This window comes from Sphaeramia orbicularis, chromosome 13 (assembly GCF_902148855.1).
Source record: "Sphaeramia orbicularis chromosome 13, fSphaOr1.1, whole genome shotgun sequence".
Classification (NCBI taxonomy): Eukaryota; Metazoa; Chordata; class Actinopteri; order Kurtiformes; family Apogonidae; genus Sphaeramia; species Sphaeramia orbicularis.
This window is the reverse complement of record NC_043969.1, coordinates 30,314,590-30,334,207: the sequence shown is the minus strand read 5'-3', so window position 1 is coordinate 30,334,207 and position 19,618 is coordinate 30,314,590. Positions and strand designations below refer to the sequence as shown.

The following is a 19,618-nucleotide window of genomic DNA, read 5'->3' as shown; positions in this document are numbered from 1 at the left end:
TTCAGTGTATTCAGGTTCAATCAGGTGACCTCAGTTGTTTGGACACACATTCAGTAGTCAGCTGATGTCATTTTATGGCAGAGGTGGGAAGTAACAAAGTATAAGCAGTTCGTTATTGTACTTAAATAGATTTTGTAAGGTACCTGTACTTTACTTGAGTATTTATTTTTGTGGCAACTTTTTACTTTTACTCCCTACATTTTTGCATAAATATCTGTACTTTATACTGTATTCCCAGAACAGGCTCAGTACTTTTTCAAACTAAACGGATGTGACAGTTCATAAAATATGTTGCTTCAGAGGGAAATTCAGTGTGGTGGAGAGAAGGATCATAGACTATACACAGGGACAGGGACTATACCAGAGTCCTGCATATGGTCAGTACCAGAGTCCTGTGCATTAGGGATTGTGCGTTAGGGATGCAACAATCCGACATTTTTAGTTCCAATGCCAATACCGATGTTGGGATCTTGCATATCAGTCAATACCCGATACCAATATCACTGTTGATTTAGACCAGATATCGCTGTGAATATGTGTCCTTTTTGAAAAAATCTGGAGCCCCGCATAATGTGTGCTATTTGCTTGATTATGCACTGAATTATGCAATTGTATAATAACATTTTTCTGGAAGGACTGATTATTGTATTTGTAACAATATATCTATATGGTGTTATTGAAATCAACTTTTCATGATTAGTATCTCCCGCCTTGACAACATATCCCACTGTGTATTGCTCTGATTGCTTTGTCTCGTTGCCCAGCTTAAGCACAGAATCACTGCAATTAATTCATGCTATGGCATTTGAGGTGGAGGAGATAAATGGTAACAGTACCTTATTAGAAGAAGTGAAGCTGGGTTACTGTATACTGGATGCCTGTATGAGATACCCTTGAGCTCTGTCATTGGTTGAAGGAGATGCACACAGCTGCAACTCAAGTGTTTCTAGTCCTCTACCTACAGCTTATGGACAAACTGGGAATACAGCTGGTTAGACTGTCATTAAGGTGTGAATAAATACAAGTATATGATTGAAATAAGAACCAGATTTGTGTCACAGTCTGCTCCACTTCTGTCTCCTCTTCATCTTGCCACACCTCATCAGCCAACATCAGGTCCACCTGTTGCTCCCAGCTCATCAGCTGACCAGTATTTCAGCTGCACTGCTTCACTCACCCACTGCCTGATAGTCTTTGTAGCTTGTGCATCTTTCCCGCATTTTTCTCTGCCTGATTTCCTGGTTTTGACCATGCCTTTTTCTGACCACATCTCCTCATCTCTGCCCTGGTAAATCCCACAGCCTTCTGCCACAAGATCTGCTTGTTTGAATCTTGGTTATCATCTGCCTGTGGCTGTGTGGTGTTTACCAACTGCAGTTTACCTGAGTTTACAGCTCTGCTTCACCTGTCCCAGTTTCCTGCCACACTAACATCCCCTCAGTGAGAGAGCTGTCTACTTTCTTCTGATTCCTTGACCCACTGCCTATAGTAGATGCCACTTCTGCCTGTTCCCCTCTGGATTAATCCACTTCGCTACACACCTACGGGTCAATAAAGTTTCCACTGAAACTGCGATCCAGACTGCCCTTCTGGCTTGGTGGAACTATTCTCGTCTGCCAGATCCTGACAATGCACCCACTCACCTGAGTTCTTCCTCAGCTCAGCAAGTATCATCATGTGCATCAGTTTAGGAGACCAAATAAAGATGCCTTGCTCAGTCACATGGCCATGTGTTGGTCAGGGTCATGTTTTTGTGTTTGTTTGTTTTTTTCACTAGAATTTCTGTCATTCAAATACAAATAAAATACATTAACTGTACACATCCGTGCCTCATTTTGTTATTTATAATGAACATACAGCTTTGCAACAAACACATTCATGCATCATTCTAAGGAAAGGCATAGAATTTATTCAACAGCCTGTTACACTAAATGTAATTTTGCAAATGAATGTCTAACCCTCAATCAAGTGTAAATATCATTGTAATCCTAAAACTACAAACAAGTTTTAACATGCAAATAACTCTTTGATGGTGAGAACCTACAAATAAGTGCTCATTATAAGGTCCTGTCTTCAATGGTTAAAAAAATAAAATGATAAACACGCTAATTATCATACAACAGCACACACAACCACACCATTTTACCCAACCACCCTACAAACATGTTTATCAAACATAATGCTGTCTTTTTTGGATCACTCTCGAGAGGAAAATGAGATCATGTGGTTGAGTGATCTGTTTTTTTTTTTTTTTTTCATTTTATATGAGTTATAAAAACTCACAGCATCACTTCACTTGAGTTTTAGGTGTGTGTGTGGTGTGTTGTGTTGAGAGTTACTAAAAACATTTTGACGTGTGATAGGGGCTTGTGGCAAAGTGAAACATGTTTTGGTTGATATCATCTTTTATCTGTGCAGGTAGGACACATGTTTATATTTGGCTATGATATAAGTGAAGAATATGTGTCTAATGAATGTTTTATTTGGGATGTATCTAACCTTATTTTCTATTCTTATTGCATTTCATTGTCAGGACTAATGAGGTATGTTTTTTTTTGTTTGTTTATTTATGAATTTATTGCACCTCTGATATTTTAATGTTTATCTGTTAAATGTCCAGATCAGCTACATCCATGTTTTATTTCCTCTGCCTCTCAACTCGATGGTCCTCTTCATCTTTCCCTCTGCTGCTTCTCACATTACTGAGCAGACAGATAGGACTGGAGGGGGTTCAGGGATCAGTCTGCTCTCGGTGGGAAACACACGACAACAACAAGGGCCTTTCTCAGGATGGTGATGTGATTATTGGCGGGCTCTTTAATCTCAATTACTTGCTTTCATTTACAGAGCAGGACTTCACTAAGAAGCCATATTTTGAGCCTTGCACCGGGTAAAATTTAATCACCGTATTTGTAATGCTGTATCAGGTTCAACTTTTTGTGTTGTTTTTTCAGTCTTATATGTCTTTATCTTTCCTATAAACATTTCCTCTGTTAACTGTAGTGCTTAATAATCTACAAGAAAACATATAGTCATATTAGACAATTTTTTATTTATTGTGACTAACATCCACTTTTTAAGATGATATGCATTTAAATTCTATGTTTGATAATGTGAGTCCTTGATTCTCAGTTGCCTTGTTCTCCACATGTCTCAGTTTGAACATACTGCCATCAAAGCTGATGTATGCCATGACATTTGCGGTGGAGGAGATAAATCGTAACAGTACCCTGCTACAAGGAGTGAAGCTGGGTTACCGTATACTGGACAGCTGTGGACAAAACACCTTGGCTCTAAAAGCAGCTCTGTCGTTGGTTGGAGGAGATGCACACAGCTGTAACTCAGCTGTTTCTACTCCTCAGTCTGCAACTAATGAACAAACTGGGAATTCAGCTGGTAAGACTGTCATTTATGTGTAATTAAATGCATGAATAACATATAGATAAAACAAAAGACATGTAGTGTATAATAATTTTCCTCACATAATTATATGTTTAATTCTATCATCAGGGGGTCAGTCTGCGCCACTGATCATTGGCCCTGGATTCTCTTCAATGGGGGTTATATTATCCAGGATACTGGGGCCTCTCTCTGTACCACTAGTGAGTTATATTATTGTGGAAAAAAAATAAAACTCTGATCAAGAATCTGTTGAACAAAAAACAAAGTTATATTATACCTTTGTCCCTTTTCTCAGATAAGTTATTCAGCAACTTGTCCTTGTCTCAGTGACAGGCACAAGTTTCCAAATTTTTTCAGAACCATCCCGAGTGATATTTACCAAGCTCGAGCCATTGCACGGCTGGTTTTCCACTTCAAATGGACTTGGATTGGAGCAGTGATAGCAAATGATGATTATGGTCATTCTGCATTACAGGTATATTTTCATATTTTCATTGAGTTCTCAAAACGTTTTCACCTTTTCATTGTATATTTAAACACCTTATATTTATTGGTGTCACCTCATGATGTAGAAAACACACCTTTTTTAAGTCTACCTCTTTTTAATCTAAGTTATTCACGGCTACTTATACTCTGGATTTATTTATTTATTTTGTGTTGATGTGGTATGGCTGTGTTTGTGGAGCGGTGACCGCATTTAGTATTTTGAATTTCCCCTAGGGGATTAATAAAGCAAATCCATCTATCTATCAACCTTTCAGGTGTTCCAGGAGGAGATTCAGGGAAAAAGGATCTGTTTAGAATTTATTGAAACAGTCAGATGGGAAACAATAATGGATGATGTCAAAAAAACAGCAATTACAATTCAAGCTTCAACTGCCAGGGTGATTCTGATTTTTTGCTGGTATATTGGGGTAATTCCACTATTTCTTGAACTGACTGAGAAAAATGTGAGTAAAACCACAAAAAGACACACAATATACCTGCTTTATCACTGAAAGGGTATGTGCTGCAAATTTCTGTGAAAAAAATGGCTCTCTTTACTACAGGTGACTGACAGACAGTTTCTGGCCAGTGAGGCCTGGAGCACCAGAGATGCACTTCTCCAAAATCTTGCCATATCCAAAGTAGCAAGTGGTGTTGTTGGTGTGGCCATTCGAAGTTCACCAATCCCTGGATTTGAACATTATCTTAGAAGTTTAAACCCATATAATCATCCAAATGATGTGTTTGTAAGAGAATTGTGGGAGAAAGAGTTTGGATGTAGTCCTAGAACTACACAATCCCATAATGCACCTCTCTCATTATATTCCTCTTCTTCATCAAATGTTTCTACTTCATCTCCTGCTAAAGGGTCCCTTCAAAAATCATCCTTTCCACCTTGTAGTGGGACAGAGTCCCTGAAGGAGGTGCAGAGTGTCTTTACTGACGTGTCTCAGTTGAGGTGGACATATAATGTGTATCTTGCTGTTTATGCAGCAGCTCACGCCCTTCACAGCCTTCTCTCCTGCCCAAACAGAGACAGTCCTACAAACAACAGCTCCACCTGCTCCTCTGCAAAACACATCAAACCCAGAGAGGTAAAATTTCTGTTTCATTTACTTGTGTTTCATCTCTGAGTTCATTTTGTCATATTTTTTGTGTGGAAAATTCTGAAACTCTGAAACAGCTGTGTACTGAACCATTATGATGTGGTTGCAGGTTGACATTTACGACACACATATATTACACAACTGGAATTTATTTGAGGGGAAAAAAAATAATAATTTGTGCTTTCAGCTTCTGCAGCAATTAAACAAACTGAATATTTCCACACCACATGGAGAAATGTTTTATTTCCAAGGAGCTGATATTCCTGCAAAGTTTGACATTGTCAACTGGCAGAAAACCCCTGAGGGTTCACTTAAACTGGTGTTGGTTGGTTATGTGGATGAGTTTAATGTCCACCTAAATGAGTCAGTTATCCAGTGGAACACAGGATCCAGTGAGGTATTCAGAGGAACAAGCTTACAGTTACATGCTTCTTATTGAAATGTCGCTTTATCAGACATTGACATAATTTCCAGGTTCCTGTCTCAGTATGCAGTAAGAGCTGTCCCCCAGGTACCCGAATGGCCAACAGGAAAGGAGAACCTGTTTGCTGCTTTGACTGTATTCCATGTGGAGAAGGAGAAATTAGTAATATAACAGGTGAGAAATATAAGTCACGACATTCTGTAGAAGTCATAGAAAGTCATGTTTGCTGCTGCATTTTTTTTTTTTTTTGCATTGCTATCCACGATCATTCTCAAACTTCTTTTTTTATAACAGGTTCCCTCCACTGCAAAAGTTGTCCATCTGAGTTTTGGTCCAATACTGAGCGAACTGTCTGTATACGACGCCAGATGGACTTTCTTTCCTTTAATGAAACACTGGGCATTACTCTGACTACAGTCGCTGTGTCTGGTGTCATAGTGACAACAGCTGTGTTTGTGGTTTTCCTTTACTACCGTCAAACACCTATGGTGAGATTGGATGTAATATAAATATTTGAATACTATTTGTTTGTCATAAACACATACTGAGAAACTGTGTTTAAATGTTTTCATATTCATCTATTAATCTTATTCACCTTTAGGTTCGAGCCAACAACTCAGAGCTGAGTTTCCTTCTTCTTCTGTCACTGAAGCTCTGCTTCCTGTGTTCTCTGGTGTTCATTGGTCGTCCATCAGTCTGGTCTTGTCGGTTCCAGCAGGCAGCCTTTGGGATCAGCTTTGTACTCTGTGTTTCCTGTCTTCTGGTGAAGACCATGGTGGTTTTGGCAGCTTTCCGCTCAGCTCGTCCCGGTGCTGCAGCTTTGATGAAGTGGTTTGGTCCAGGTCTACAGAGAGGAAGTGTCTGCCTGTTCACCAGTGTACAGGTGAGAACCATGTTTTGTGACAAGAAATTTTCTTGTATTTGAATAATTTCACATTGTACAATTGATATCTCTTTTCTTTTCATCTAGATCATCATCTGCATCATATGGTTATCCATCAGTCCACCAGTACCTCACCGTGACTTGGGTATCCAAGGGTCAAAGGTCACTCTGAAGTGTGCCATGGCCTCTGTGGTGGGCTTCTCTCTGGTTCTGGGCTACATCGGTCTGCTGGCCTGTTCCTGCCTCCTCTTGGCTTTTCTTGCCAGGAAACTCCCTGACAACTTCAATGAGGCCAAACTGATCACTTTCAGCATGCTGATATTTTGTGCTGTTTGGGTGGCCTTTGTCCCTGCTTATGTTAGCTCTCCTGGGAAATATGTGGTTGCTGTTGAGATTTTTGCGATCCTGGCCTCTAGTTATGGTTTACTGTTCTGCATCTTTGCCCCAAAATGTTTCATTATTCTTTTGAGGCCTGAGAAAAACACCAAGAAACACCTGATGGGTAGATAACATTTTTATTTGGACATAGAATTATTTATCATACTCTACATGTGTAAGAAAATGTATCTTTGTTTCATAAAATAGCCCATATAAAAGCCCATGGCTTAGCTCTGTCAAATGACCTTATGTGTATCTAACGTAAAACTTTTTCCATGTGAATAAAACCAAAAATGTATTTTGCATGTGGTGTGGATATGTACTGCTGACTGAAATCAGACAGACATGCAGAAATGTTTTCAATAAAAGGGTTTTCTTGGGTAAGATAACAGCTGCTTTGTGTGTATGATTTTTCTTTCAAGTATATTAGATATAATGGATGACCATCTGTAATTCCATAGATGAGCACAATCAAGATCTTCACAAGTATTAGAATAGAGGTGACTTTATATGGACATGGGGTGCAGCCAGGAGGCAGGATATTACTGCTAAACATTGCTAAAGAAAAGATATTGTTGTGTATTAGGGCTGCAATTTGAAAAACATGAAGTGAGAAAACATTAAGAGTAATGTAATCAGATTTACAAGATATACGGTATCTGTAAATATAAGAAATTGAAGATTATACTGTTTCACATGACAAAGAAAAAAACATCAGTGTGGATTAATCAAGATCTTACTGCTTAGATTAAACAGTCAAACTGTTTCTAAAAGTTATTCCAGAGTATTATTACACACACATGGGCGTAGACTCACTGAACTGCCTTACCAACATGTTTATCACAAGTCATATCCTCTATTTGGTATCACTCTAGAGAGGAAAATTAGGTCATGTGTTTGTGACATCTTCTTTTTTCTTTCATTTTAAAACTGCTATAAAACCTGACATCACCACATCACTTGTGCAGAGTGTGTATATGTGTTGTGGGCTCTGTTTAGTTGAGACTTTTGTTTTTGTCTTTGCAGGACATTCATAGAATTATATTTGGACATGAAATGAATTGGAAATATGTGTAAACTGCTGAATTTTGTCACTGATATATCTAACATTTTTTTCTGTACATGCTGTATTTCACTGTCAGGTGTGATTAGGTAGGTCAGATCTCTACTTTATATGTATATGTACTTATATATAGTATACTACACACAAAATGAAATTGTTGCACACATGTTCAGTACTAATTATTTTGCTTTATTATTTTTTTTGCCTGCTTCTTAAATGTCTAAGCCAGTGTTGTTCATGTGTTGTTTTCTCTGGTTCTTGACTCCATGGTCCTCCTCATCCTTCCCTCTGCTGCTTCTCCCTGTACTGTGCAGACAGATAGGACTGGAGGGGGTTCAGGCATCAGTGTGTTCTCGATGGGATGCACAGAGCAACAAGGGCCTCTCTCTGGATGGTGATGTAATAATCGGAGGTCTCTTTAATGTCTATCACTTGCCTTCATTTACAGAGCAGGACTTCACTAAAAAGCCATATTATGAGCCTTGCACTGGGTAAAACTTAGTCACAGTATTTGTAACTAAGCATCAGATAATTCATTTCCTTTTATTTTATTTTTGTAATTTTTCTCCTATTTCATTCATGTGTTTATTACTGTAGAAAAAACTGAAAAAAGAAGAAAACTATTTGTAGTTTTTGCAAAAAAAAAAAAAAAAATCTGCAAAGAAACAGGTTATGTTAAATATTATTTTACATGTGAACGTGATGATGTAAAGATATGTTAAGTATGTAACTCTTTAATGATGGTAATGTAAGATTATTCTCTATTGCTTTGTTCTTGTCATGTTTCAGTTTGAACTCAGTGACATTAAAGTTAATGTATGCTATGGCATTCGCGGTGGAGGAGATAAATCGTAACAACAGTCTGCTACAAGGAGTGAAGCTGGGTTACCGTATGCTAGATAGCTGTGGCCGATACCCTTGGGCTCTGCAGTCAGCTCTGTCACTTATTGGAGGAGACGCACACAGCTGCAACTCAACAGCCTCAACTCCTCAGTCTACAGCTAATGGCCAAAGTTGGAATATAACTGGTAAGACTGTGATTTGTGTGCAATTAAATTTATAAATAACATATAGATTAGACAAAAGACATGGAGTGTATAATCATTTTCTCATGTAATTATACATTTAATTCTATCATCAGGGGGTCAGTCTGCTCCTTTGATCATTGGTCCTGGATTCTCTTCAGCGGGGGTTATATTATCCAGGATACTGGGGCCTCTCTCTGTACCACTTGTGAGTTTTATTATTGTGAAAAAAATAAAACTCTGATCAAGAAACTGTTGAAAAAAAAGTAATATTATACTTTTGTCCCTTTTCTCAGATAAGTTATTCAGCAACTTGTCCTTGTCTCAGTGACAGGCACAAGTTTCCAAATTTTTTCAGAACCATCCCGAGTGATATTTACCAAGCTCGAGCGATTGCACGGCTGGTTTTCCACTTCAAATGGACTTGGATTGGAGCAGTGATAGCAAATGATGATTATGGTCATTCTGCATTACAGGTATATTTTTCATATATTTGTTCTCAAAATGTTTTCACCTTTTCATTGTATATTTAAACACCTTATATTTATTGGTGTCACCTCAACCTTTCAGGTGTTCCAGGAGGAGATTCAGGGAAAAAGGATCTGTTTAGAATTTATTGAAACAGTCAGATGGGAAACAATAATGGATGATGTCAAAAAAACAGCAATTACAATTCAAGCTTCAACTGCCAGGGTGATTCTGATTTTTTGCTGGTATATTGGGGTAATTCCACTATTTCTTGAACTGACTGAGAAAAATGTGAGTAAAACCACAAAAAGACACACAATATACCTGCTTTATCACTGAAAGGGTATGTGCTGCAAATTTCTGTGAAAAAAATGGCTCTCTTTACTACAGGTGACTGACAGACAGTTTCTGGCCAGTGAGGCCTGGAGCACCAGAGATGCACTTCTCCAAAATCTTGCCATATCCAAAGTAGCAAGTGGTGTTGTTGGTGTGGCCATTCGAAGTTCACCAATCCCTGGATTTGAACATTATCTTAGAAGTTTAAACCCATATAATCATCCAAATGATGTGTTTGTAAGAGAATTGTGGGAGAAAGAGTTTGGATGTAGTCCTAGAACTACACAATCCCATAATGCACCTCTCTCATTATATTCCTCTTCTTCATCAAATGTTTCTACTTCATCTCCTGCTAAAGGGTCCCTTCAAAAATCATCCTTTCCACCTTGTAGTGGGACAGAGTCCCTGAAGGAGGTGCAGAGTGTCTTTACTGACGTGTCTCAGTTGAGGTGGACATATAATGTGTATCTTGCTGTTTATGCAGCAGCTCACGCCCTTCACAGCCTTCTCTCCTGCCCAAACAGAGACAGTCCTACAAACAACAGCTCCACCTGCTCCTCTGCAAAACACATCAAACCCAGAGAGGTAAAATTTCTGTTTCATTTACTTGTGTTTCATCTCTGAGTTCATTTTGTCATATTTTTTGTGTGGAAAATTCTGAAACTCTGAAACAGCTGTGTACTGAACCATTATGATGTGGTTGCAGGTTGACATTTACGACACACATATATTACACAACTGGAATTTATTTGAGGGGAAAAAAAATAATAATTTGTGCTTTCAGCTTCTGCAGCAATTAAACAAACTGAATATTTCCACACCACATGGAGAAATGTTTTATTTCCAAGGAGCTGATATTCCTGCAAAGTTTGACATTGTCAACTGGCAGAAAACCCCTGAGGGTTCACTTAAACTGGTGTTGGTTGGTTATGTGGATGAGTTTAATGTCCACCTAAATGAGTCAGTTATCCAGTGGAACACAGGATCCAGTGAGGTATTCAGAGGAACAAGCTTACAGTTACATGCTTCTTATTGAAATGTCGCTTTATCAGACATTGACATAATTTCCAGGTTCCTGTCTCAGTATGCAGTAAGAGCTGTCCCCCAGGTACCCGAATGGCCAACAGGAAAGGAGAACCTGTTTGCTGCTTTGACTGTATTCCATGTGGAGAAGGAGAAATTAGTAATATAACAGGTGAGAAATATAAGTCACGACATTCTGTAGAAGTCATAGAAAGTCATGTTTGCTGCTGCATTTTTTTTTTTTTTTTTGCATTGCTATCCACGATCATTCTCAAACTTCTTTTTTTATAACAGGTTCCCTCCACTGCAAAAGTTGTCCATCTGAGTTTTGGTCCAATACTGAGCGAACTGTCTGTATACGACGCCAGATGGACTTTCTTTCCTTTAATGAAACACTGGGCATTACTCTGACTACAGTCGCTGTGTCTGGTGTCATAGTGACAACAGCTGTGTTTGTGGTTTTCCTTTACTACCGTCAAACACCTATGGTGAGATTGGATGTAATATAAATATTTGAATACTATTTGTTTGTCATAAACACATACTGAGAAACTGTGTTTAAATGTTTTCATATTCATCTATTAATCTTATTCACCTTTAGGTTCGAGCCAACAACTCAGAGCTGAGTTTCCTTCTTCTTCTGTCGCTGAAGCTCTGCTTCCTGTGTTCTCTGGTGTTCATTGGTCGTCCATCAGTCTGGTCTTGTCGGTTCCAGCAGGCAGCCTTTGGGATCAGCTTTGTACTCTGTGTTTCCTGTCTTCTGGTGAAGACCATGGTGGTTTTGGCAGCTTTCCGCTCAGCTCGTCCCGGTGCTGCAGCTTTGATGAAGTGGTTTGGTCCAGGTCTACAGAGAGGAAGTGTCTGCCTGTTCACCAGTGTACAGGTGAGTGTTTTCTTTTTGGATTGAATCATAAACACTAATACTTTATTTTATGTCATGTAAACAAATTATACTTTTTTCATGCAGATCATCATCTGCATTATATGGTTGTCTCTCAGCCCCCCTGTGCCTCAACCTGATTTGGATGTCCCAGGGTTAAAGGTCAGTCTGAAGTGTGCCATGGCCTCTGTGGTGGGCTTCTCTCTGGTTCTGGGCTACATCGGTCTGCTGGCCTGCACCTGCCTCCTCTTGGCTTTTCTTGCCAGGAAACTCCCTGACAACTTCAATGAGGCCAAACTGATCACTTTCAGCATGCTGATATTTTGTGCTGTTTGGGTGGCCTTTGTCCCTGCTTATGTTAGCTCTCCTGGGAAATATGTGGTTGCTGTTGAGATTTTTGCGATCCTGGCCTCTAGTTATGGTTTACTGTTCTGCATCTTTGCCCCAAAATGTTTCATTATTCTTTTGAGGCCTGAGAAAAACACCAAGAAACACCTGATGGGTAGATAACATTTTTATTTGGACATAGAATTATTTATCATACTCTACATGTGTAAGAAAATGTATCTTTGTTTCATAATTTAAATAAAAGCCCATGGCTTAGCTCTGTCAAATGACCTTATGTGTATCTAACGTAAAACTTTTTCCATGTGAATAAAACCAAAAATGTATTTTGCATGTGGTGTGGATATGTACTACTGACTGAAGTCAGACAGACATGCAGAAATGTTTTCAATAAAAGGGTTTTCTTGGGTAAGATAACAGCTGCTTTGTGTGTATGATTTTTCTTTCAAGTATATTAGATATAATGGATGACCATCTGTAATTCCATAGATGAGCACAATCAAGATCTTCACAAGTATTAGAATAGAGGTGACTTTATATGGACATGGGGTGCAGCCAGGAGGCAGGATATTACTGCTAAACATTGCTAAAGAAAGATATTGTTGTGTATTAGGGCTGCAATTTGAAAAACATGAAGTGAGAAAACATTAAGAGTAATGTAATCAGATTTACAAGATATACGGTATCTGTAAATATAAGAAATTGAAGATTATACTGTTTCACATGACAAAGAAAAAAACATCAGTGTGGATTAATCAAGATCTTACTGCTTAGATTAAACAGTCAAACTGTTTCTAAAAGTTATTCCAGAGTATTATTACACACACATGGGCGTAGACTCACTGAACTGCCTTACCAACATGTTTATCACAAGTCATATCCTCTATTTGGTATCACTCTAGAGAGGAAAATTAGGTCATGTGTTTGTGACATCTTCTTTTTTTTTTTTTTTTTTCAAAACTGTTATAAAACCTGACATCACCACATCACTTGTGCAGAGTGTGTATATGTGTTGTGGGCTCTGTTTAGTTGAGACTTTTTTTTTTTTCTCTTTGCAGGTAATTCACAGAATCATGTTTGGACATGAAATGAATTGGAAATATGTGTAAACTGCTGAATTTTGTCACTGATATATTTAACACTTTTTTCTGTACATGCTGCATTTCACTGTCAGGTGTGATTAGGTAGGTCAGATCTCTACTTTATATGTATATGTACTTGTATACAGTATACTACACACAAAATGAAACTGTTGCACACATGTTCAATACTAATTATTTTTTTGCCTGCTTGTTAGATGTCCAGGTCAGCATCGTCCATGTGTTGTTTTCTCTGGTTCTTGACTCCATGGTCCTCCTCATCCTTCCCTCTGCTGCTTCTCCCTGTACTGTGCAGACAGATAGGACTGGAGGGGGTTCAGGCATCAGTGTGTTCTCGATGGGATGCACAGAGCAACAAGGGCCTCTCTCTGGATGGTGATGTGATAATCGGAGGTCTCTTTAATGTCTATCACTTGCCTTCATTTACAGAGCAGGACTTCACTAAAAAGCCATATTATGAGCCTTGCACTGGGTAAAACATACACACAGTATTTGTAACCAAGCATCAGATCATTTATTTTATTTTTGTTTATTTTTGTTATGTAAGTCCTGTCTCATTCATGTGTTTATTACTGTAGAAAAAAACTGAAAAAAGAATTATAAAAGTACACTTTTTACTCAAAATATATATTTGTTATATTAAATATTTCTTTGCACGTGAAAGTGATAATGGAAAGATATTTTAAATATGTGACTCTTTGATGAGGATTATTAGAATATAAGATTATTCTCTATTGTTTTGTTCTTGTCATGTTTCAGTTTGAACTTGGTGCCATTTAAGTTAATGTATGCTATGGCATTTGCGGTGGAGGAGATAAATCGTAACAACAGTCTGCTACAAGGAGTGAAGCTGGGTTACCGTATGCTAGATAGCTGTGGCCGATACCCTTGGGCTCTGCAGTCAGCTCTGTCACTTATTGGAGGAGACGCACACAGCTGCAACTCAACAGCCTCAACTCCTCAATCTGCAGCTAATGGACTAACTGGGAATATGAGTGGTAAGACTGTCATGTAGGCTACTTCATTTGGCATATGAATAACACATCATTCATACAAAAGCAAAAAGTCTAAAATAAATTACCTTTGTTGTCTCGTTATACATTTAATTCTTTCATCAGGTGGCCAGTCTGCTCCACTGATCATTGGGCCTGGATTGTCTTCAACTGCAACAATATTATCCAGGATGCTGGGACCTCTCTCTGTACCACTTGTGAGTTTTGTTACCAGAGTGAAAACGACACTCTGATAAAGTCTTAAGTAGACAATCAGGAATTATGAAGGAAATTTAATTGTACCCTTTTCTTTTTCTCTCAGATAAGTTATTCAGCAACTTGCCCTTGTCTCAGTGACAGGGACAAGTTTACAAATTTTTTCAGAACCATCCCAAGTGATGTTTACCAAGCTCGAGCCATTGCCCGATTAGTTTTACACTTCAAATGGACTTGGATTGGAGCAGTGATAGCAAACGATGATTATGGTCATTCTGCATTACAGGTGTATAAGTACGCATTTACTTTAACTTTTCATGCATCCATTGTATATTTATCTGCTTTATTGCTTTCACCTAAACATTTCAGGTGTTTCAAGAGGAGATTCGAGGGAAAAGGATCTGTTTAGAATTTATTCAGACTCTGAGCTGGGAAAAACTAACAAATGATGCCAAAAAATCAGCAATTACAATTAAAACTTCAACTGCAAGGGTGATTCTGATTTTTTGCTGGTATACAGGAGTAATTCAACTCTTTCTTGAACTGGCCAAGAAAAATGCAAGTAGAATACTCAATATTTAACTTTGATTCATGCCATACTTATTTGTTTCTTTATTTTATGAATTAAAAAGGTTGTTAAAATTGTTGGTTTACTACAGGTGACTGACAGACAGTTTCTTGCCAGTGAGGCCTGGAGCACGAGAGATGATCTTCTGAAAAATGTTGCCCTCTCTAATTTGTCAAGTGGCGTTGTTGGTGTGGCCATTCGAAGTTCACCAATACCTGGATTTGGAAATTATATCAGAAATTTAAACCCATATCACCGTCCAGATGATGTGTTCTTTAGAGAATTCTGGGAACAACAGTTTGGATGTAGTCCTGGAGCTGCACGCTCTCATGAAACACCTCTGTCCTCTAATTCATCTACTTCACTCAGATCATATTTGGACATTTCATTAAATCCGTCTACTTCATCTCCTGCTAAAAAGTCCCTTCAAAAATCTTCCCTTCCACCTTGCAGTGGAACAGAGTCTCTAGAGGATGTGCAAAATCACTTTACAGATATGGCGCATCTGAGGTTGACATATAATATCTATCTTGCTGTTTATGCAGCAGCTCACGCCCTTCACAGCCTTCTCTCCTGCCCAAACAGAGACAGTCCTACAAACAACAGCTCCACCTGCTCCTCTGCAAAACATATCAAACCCAGAGAGGTAGAATAATCCTGCCCATCCTGTACATTTCTTTAAAGGACAACATTGAGATGTGAGAAGTAATAAACATAATAAATTCTGTCTCAGCTTTTACAGCACTTTAATAAAGTGAATATCTCCACACCACATGGAGAAATGTTTTACTTCCAAGGGGCTGATATTCCACCCAAGTATGACCTTGTCAACTGGCAGAAAACCCCTGAGGGTTCACTTAAACTTATGTTGGTTGGTCATGTAGATGAGTCTGATATCCACCTAAATGAATCAGCTATTCAGTGGAGCACAGGATCCAGTGAGGTATTCAGATTAAAAAGGTCTAGTTAAATACTTGCTGTGTTGATTTACTAGACTAAGTCAGTATCAACTCAGACAGCTCTGGATTATGTCAACAATAATATAATTTCCTTTCACTTCCAGGTTCCCGTCTCAGTGTGCAGTAAGAGCTGTCCCCCAGGTACCCGAATGGCCAACAGGAAAGGAGAACCTGTTTGCTGCTTTGACTGTATTCCATGTGGAGAAGGAGAAATTAGTAATATAACAGGTGAGATATGTCAACAAACAATTGAATTCAAAAAGGGTCAGATTTGGAATGTTTTTTTTTTTTTTTTTTTTTTTTTTTTTTACACTTAATACACCCTCACCTCTTCTTCTCTCTCAGGTTCCCTCCACTGTGAACGTTGTCCATCTGAGTTTTGGTCCAATACTGAGCGAACTGTCTGTATACGTCGTCAGACAGACTTTCTTTCCTTTAATGAAACACTGGGCATTACTCTGACTACAGTAGCTGTGTCTGGTGTCATAGTGACAACAGCTGTGTTTGTGGTTTTTCTGTACTACCGTCAAACACCTATGGTGAGATTGTATCAAACATTCACACATTTGATTTGTTTATCATATCCAAATACTGAGAAACAGTTTAAACTGTCTTGTGTTGTCTGTTAATCTTATTCACCTTTAGGTCCGAGCCAACAACTCAGAGCTGAGTTTCCTTCTTCTTCTGTCACTGAAGCTCTGCTTCCTGTGTTCTTTGTTATTTATTGGTCGTCCATCAGTCTGGTCTTGTCGGTTCCAGCAGGCAGCCTTTGGGATCAGCTTTGTACTTTCTGTTTCCTGTCTTCTGGTGAAGACCATGGTGGTTCTGGCAGCTTTCCGCTCAGCTCGTCCCGGTGCTGCAGCTTTGATGAAGTGGTTTGGTCCAGGTCTACAGAGAGGAAGTGTCTGCCTGTTCACCAGTGTACAGGTGAGAACCATGTTTTGGACTTATCAGCAGCATTTGACACTGTCAATCATGATATCCTGTTATCCATACTCTGGAACATGGGCATCACAGGCCACGCACACTCCTGGTTTCAATCTTACCTTACTGGTCGGTCCTTCAGTGTGTCCTGGCTAGGGCACACATCAGCAGTTCACCGCCTCACCACGGGGGTCCCCCAAGGCTCTGTGTTGGGCCCCCTCCTTTTTGCCATATACACCACCTCACTCGGTCAGATCATCCACTCACACGGCTTCTCATATCATTGCTATGCTGATGATACCCAGCTCTATCTGTCATTCCCACCTGATGACTCCACAGTCTCAGTGCGGATCTCAGATTGTCTCTCTGACATATCTGCATGGATGAAAGCCCATCACCTTCAGCTGAACCTGTCCAAAACTGAACTGCTGGTCTTCCCAGCTAAGCCAACCATACAGCAGGACATCTCCATCACTATTGACTCCATACCTCTGGCTCCTACCAGTGTAGTACGTAACTTGGGAGTCATGATTGATAATCAGTTGACCTTCACGGATCACGTTGCCTCTGTCACCCGATCATGCTGTTTCACTCTGTTCAACCTAAGAAAGATCAGGCCATACCTAACCGAACAGGCCACCCAGCTCCTGGTGCAGACTATGGTTATCTCCCGTCTTGACTACTGCAATGCTCTTCTAACGGGCCTCCCAGCTTGTGTTGTCAAACCACTACAGATGGTCCAGAATGCAGCAGCGCGTCTGGTCTTCAATCAGCCTAAAAGGGCACATGTCACCCCCTTACTCATTGAGTTACACTGGCTACCCATAGCTGCCCGCATCAAATTCAAATCTTTAATCCTAGCCTACAAAGTTCTCCGTGGGTCTGCTCCTGTCTACTTAGGTGCACTAATAAAAGCTTATGTCGCCCCACGACCACTCCGCTCATCTGGGGAACGTAGTCTGGTGGTCCCCAGACCTTGTACAAGACAATCCAGGCTCTTTTCATGGGTCGTTCCACGTTGGTGGAACGCTCTACCAAGTGCTACAAGAACAGAGTCATCCCTGCCTATCTTCAAGAAGCTCCTGAAGACCCAGCTCTTCCGAGAGCACCTCCTGTCCTAGCACTTTCAAACATTCCATTTTAAATATTCTAATAAGGTTTTTCCCAGGACAACCACAGATTCTTTCACGATTATCTCTGGACCTGCTGCGGTGGTCCGGCCTCTTCCCTGCCCTCATCATCACCACTCACTTATCCTCAACCGCCTCCATGTGTCTCCCCCTACTCCCCCCTTCTCCCCTTCTCCCCCTCTCCCCCAGTCCCTATCTCTATCGCTCTCTCTTTTTCCCCTTCTCTACTCTCTCTCTTTAACCCCAACTGGTCAAGGCAGACGGCCATCCTCCAGGAGTCTGGGTCTGCTCGAGGTTTCTGCTGTTAAAGGGAAGTTTTTCCTCGCCACTGTCACCAGTCACAAGTGTTTGCTCCAGGAGGATTCTGTTGGGTTTCTGTAGAATTGACTTAGAGTCTGGTTTTGACCAACTCTATATATAAAATGTCAAGAGATAACTTTTTTGTGATCTGGCGCTATATAAATAAAATTTGATTGATTGAGTGATTTAATTGGTTTTCCCCTGTAAGTCGCTTTGGAAAAAAGCGTCTGCCAAATGCGTAAACATAAACATAAACATAAATATAAACCATGTTTTGTGACAAGAAATTTTCTTGGATTTAAATAATTGCACATTGTACAATTGAAATCTGTTTTACTTTTTTGTAGATCATCATCTGCTCCATATGGTTATCTCTCAGTCCTCCAGTACCTCACCGTGACTTGGGTATCCAAGGGTCAAAGGTCACTCTGGAGTGTGCCATGGCCTCTGTGGTGGGCTTCTCTCTGGTTCTGGGCTACATCGGTCTGCTGGCCTGCACCTGCCTCCTCTTGGCTTTTCTTGCCAGGAAACTCCCTGACAACTTCAATGAGGCCAAACTGATCACTTTCAGCATGCTGATATTTTGTGCTGTTTGGGTGGCCTTTGTCCCTGCTTATGTTAGCTCTCCTGGGAAATATGTGGTTGCTGTTGAAATTTTTGCAATCCTGGCCTCCAGTTATGGTTTACTGTTCTGTATCTTTGCCCCAAAATGCTTTATCATTCTTTTGAGACCTGAAAAGAACACAAAGAAACATCTGATGGCCAGATGATTATTTTTTTTAAGATGGCATTGGATTATATATTATATTTGTGTAGTGAAGACAACTTGCTGTGTTAATCCACTTTGAACAAAATAAAGGTGCTTTGACCTGGTCCAATCACAAGTTTGTGTCTATTTCATATGGACATATGGATGCTAAAATTTACTTTAAACTCATGAGCAAAGCATGGAGATTGAATGGGGGTGGATGAACTAACTTCCCTAATGGTTTAGATACAAAATCCTTGTGGAAAGTAAGCCGCCATCGCTGTGCACAATTATTGTCTCAGCATGCCACAACTTCACTGGCTACTGAGGAGCAAAAAGGATCATAAATAGACCCTGTCAGTGTACCCTCTTAAGAGGAGGCAGGATTTGTCTCCACTGTTTGACAGGAACTCCCTCTTGTAGGTCACCTTGGTGTAATAAACCAGGTTCCTCCTCCCTGTGGATATTCAGTTCCGTTTATTTTGTATCTGCAACAAAACAAATAAAATAATCCTACTCTGATGCTTAGAAGTAAAGTCAAGGAAACGTGCAAACTCATAACAACATATAGTGACTTCATTCACATATTTGAAAGGGAGGGGGAGAAAGTGTAAATTTACTTAACCCCACCCCTTCACTACACAACAGTCTGTCATTCAGCTTCCTATCAGCATAAGGTTATATGAAAAATCAATTCACTTGGATATATTTACCTCCGCTGAGGAGGTTATGTTTTTGTTGGCGTTGGTTTGTCTGTTTGTTTGTGTGCAAGATAACTCAAAAAGTTTTGGATGGATTTGGATGAAAATTTCAGGAAATGTTGATACTGGCACAAGGATCAAATGATTAAATTTTGGTGGTG

General features: G+C 39.6%; 3 protein-coding genes across 3 annotated transcripts; all 3 read left to right on the top strand.

Annotated features, from left to right (window-relative positions):
- The first annotated feature begins 1,250 nt into the window (after positions 1-1,250).
- LOC115431121 (extracellular calcium-sensing receptor-like) lies at positions 1,251-6,811 on the top strand. The gene is made up of 14 exons (XM_030151362.1): positions 1,251-1,288; positions 1,378-1,440; positions 2,621-2,890; positions 3,158-3,273; positions 3,511-3,602; positions 3,698-3,877; positions 4,164-4,352; positions 4,452-4,662; positions 4,789-4,982; positions 5,182-5,391; positions 5,469-5,592; positions 5,713-5,906; positions 6,020-6,301; positions 6,389-6,811. The coding sequence occupies exons 1-14, from the start codon at positions 1,251-1,253 to the stop codon at positions 6,809-6,811; spliced, it is 2,586 nt and encodes an 861-aa protein (XP_030007222.1).
- A 472-nt stretch (positions 6,812-7,283) lies between these two features.
- LOC115431120 (extracellular calcium-sensing receptor-like) lies at positions 7,284-11,984 on the top strand. The gene is made up of 13 exons (XM_030151361.1): positions 7,284-7,288; positions 8,057-8,233; positions 8,532-8,742; positions 8,892-8,975; positions 9,064-9,243; positions 9,338-9,526; positions 9,626-9,836; positions 9,963-10,156; positions 10,356-10,565; positions 10,643-10,766; positions 10,889-11,082; positions 11,196-11,477; positions 11,562-11,984. The coding sequence occupies exons 1-13, from the start codon at positions 7,284-7,286 to the stop codon at positions 11,982-11,984; spliced, it is 2,484 nt and encodes an 827-aa protein (XP_030007221.1).
- A 1,132-nt stretch (positions 11,985-13,116) lies between these two features.
- Positions 13,117-18,778, top strand: LOC115431119 (extracellular calcium-sensing receptor-like). Its single transcript, XM_030151360.1, has 13 exons — positions 13,117-13,124; positions 13,215-13,391; positions 13,679-13,857; positions 14,038-14,129; positions 14,234-14,413; positions 14,497-14,685; positions 14,787-15,014; positions 15,117-15,341; positions 15,429-15,638; positions 15,759-15,882; positions 16,000-16,193; positions 16,300-16,581; positions 18,356-18,778. Exons 1-13 carry the CDS (start codon positions 13,117-13,119, stop codon positions 18,776-18,778), a joined length of 2,511 nt encoding a protein of 836 aa, XP_030007220.1.
- Positions 18,779-19,618: the final 840 nt, after the last annotated feature.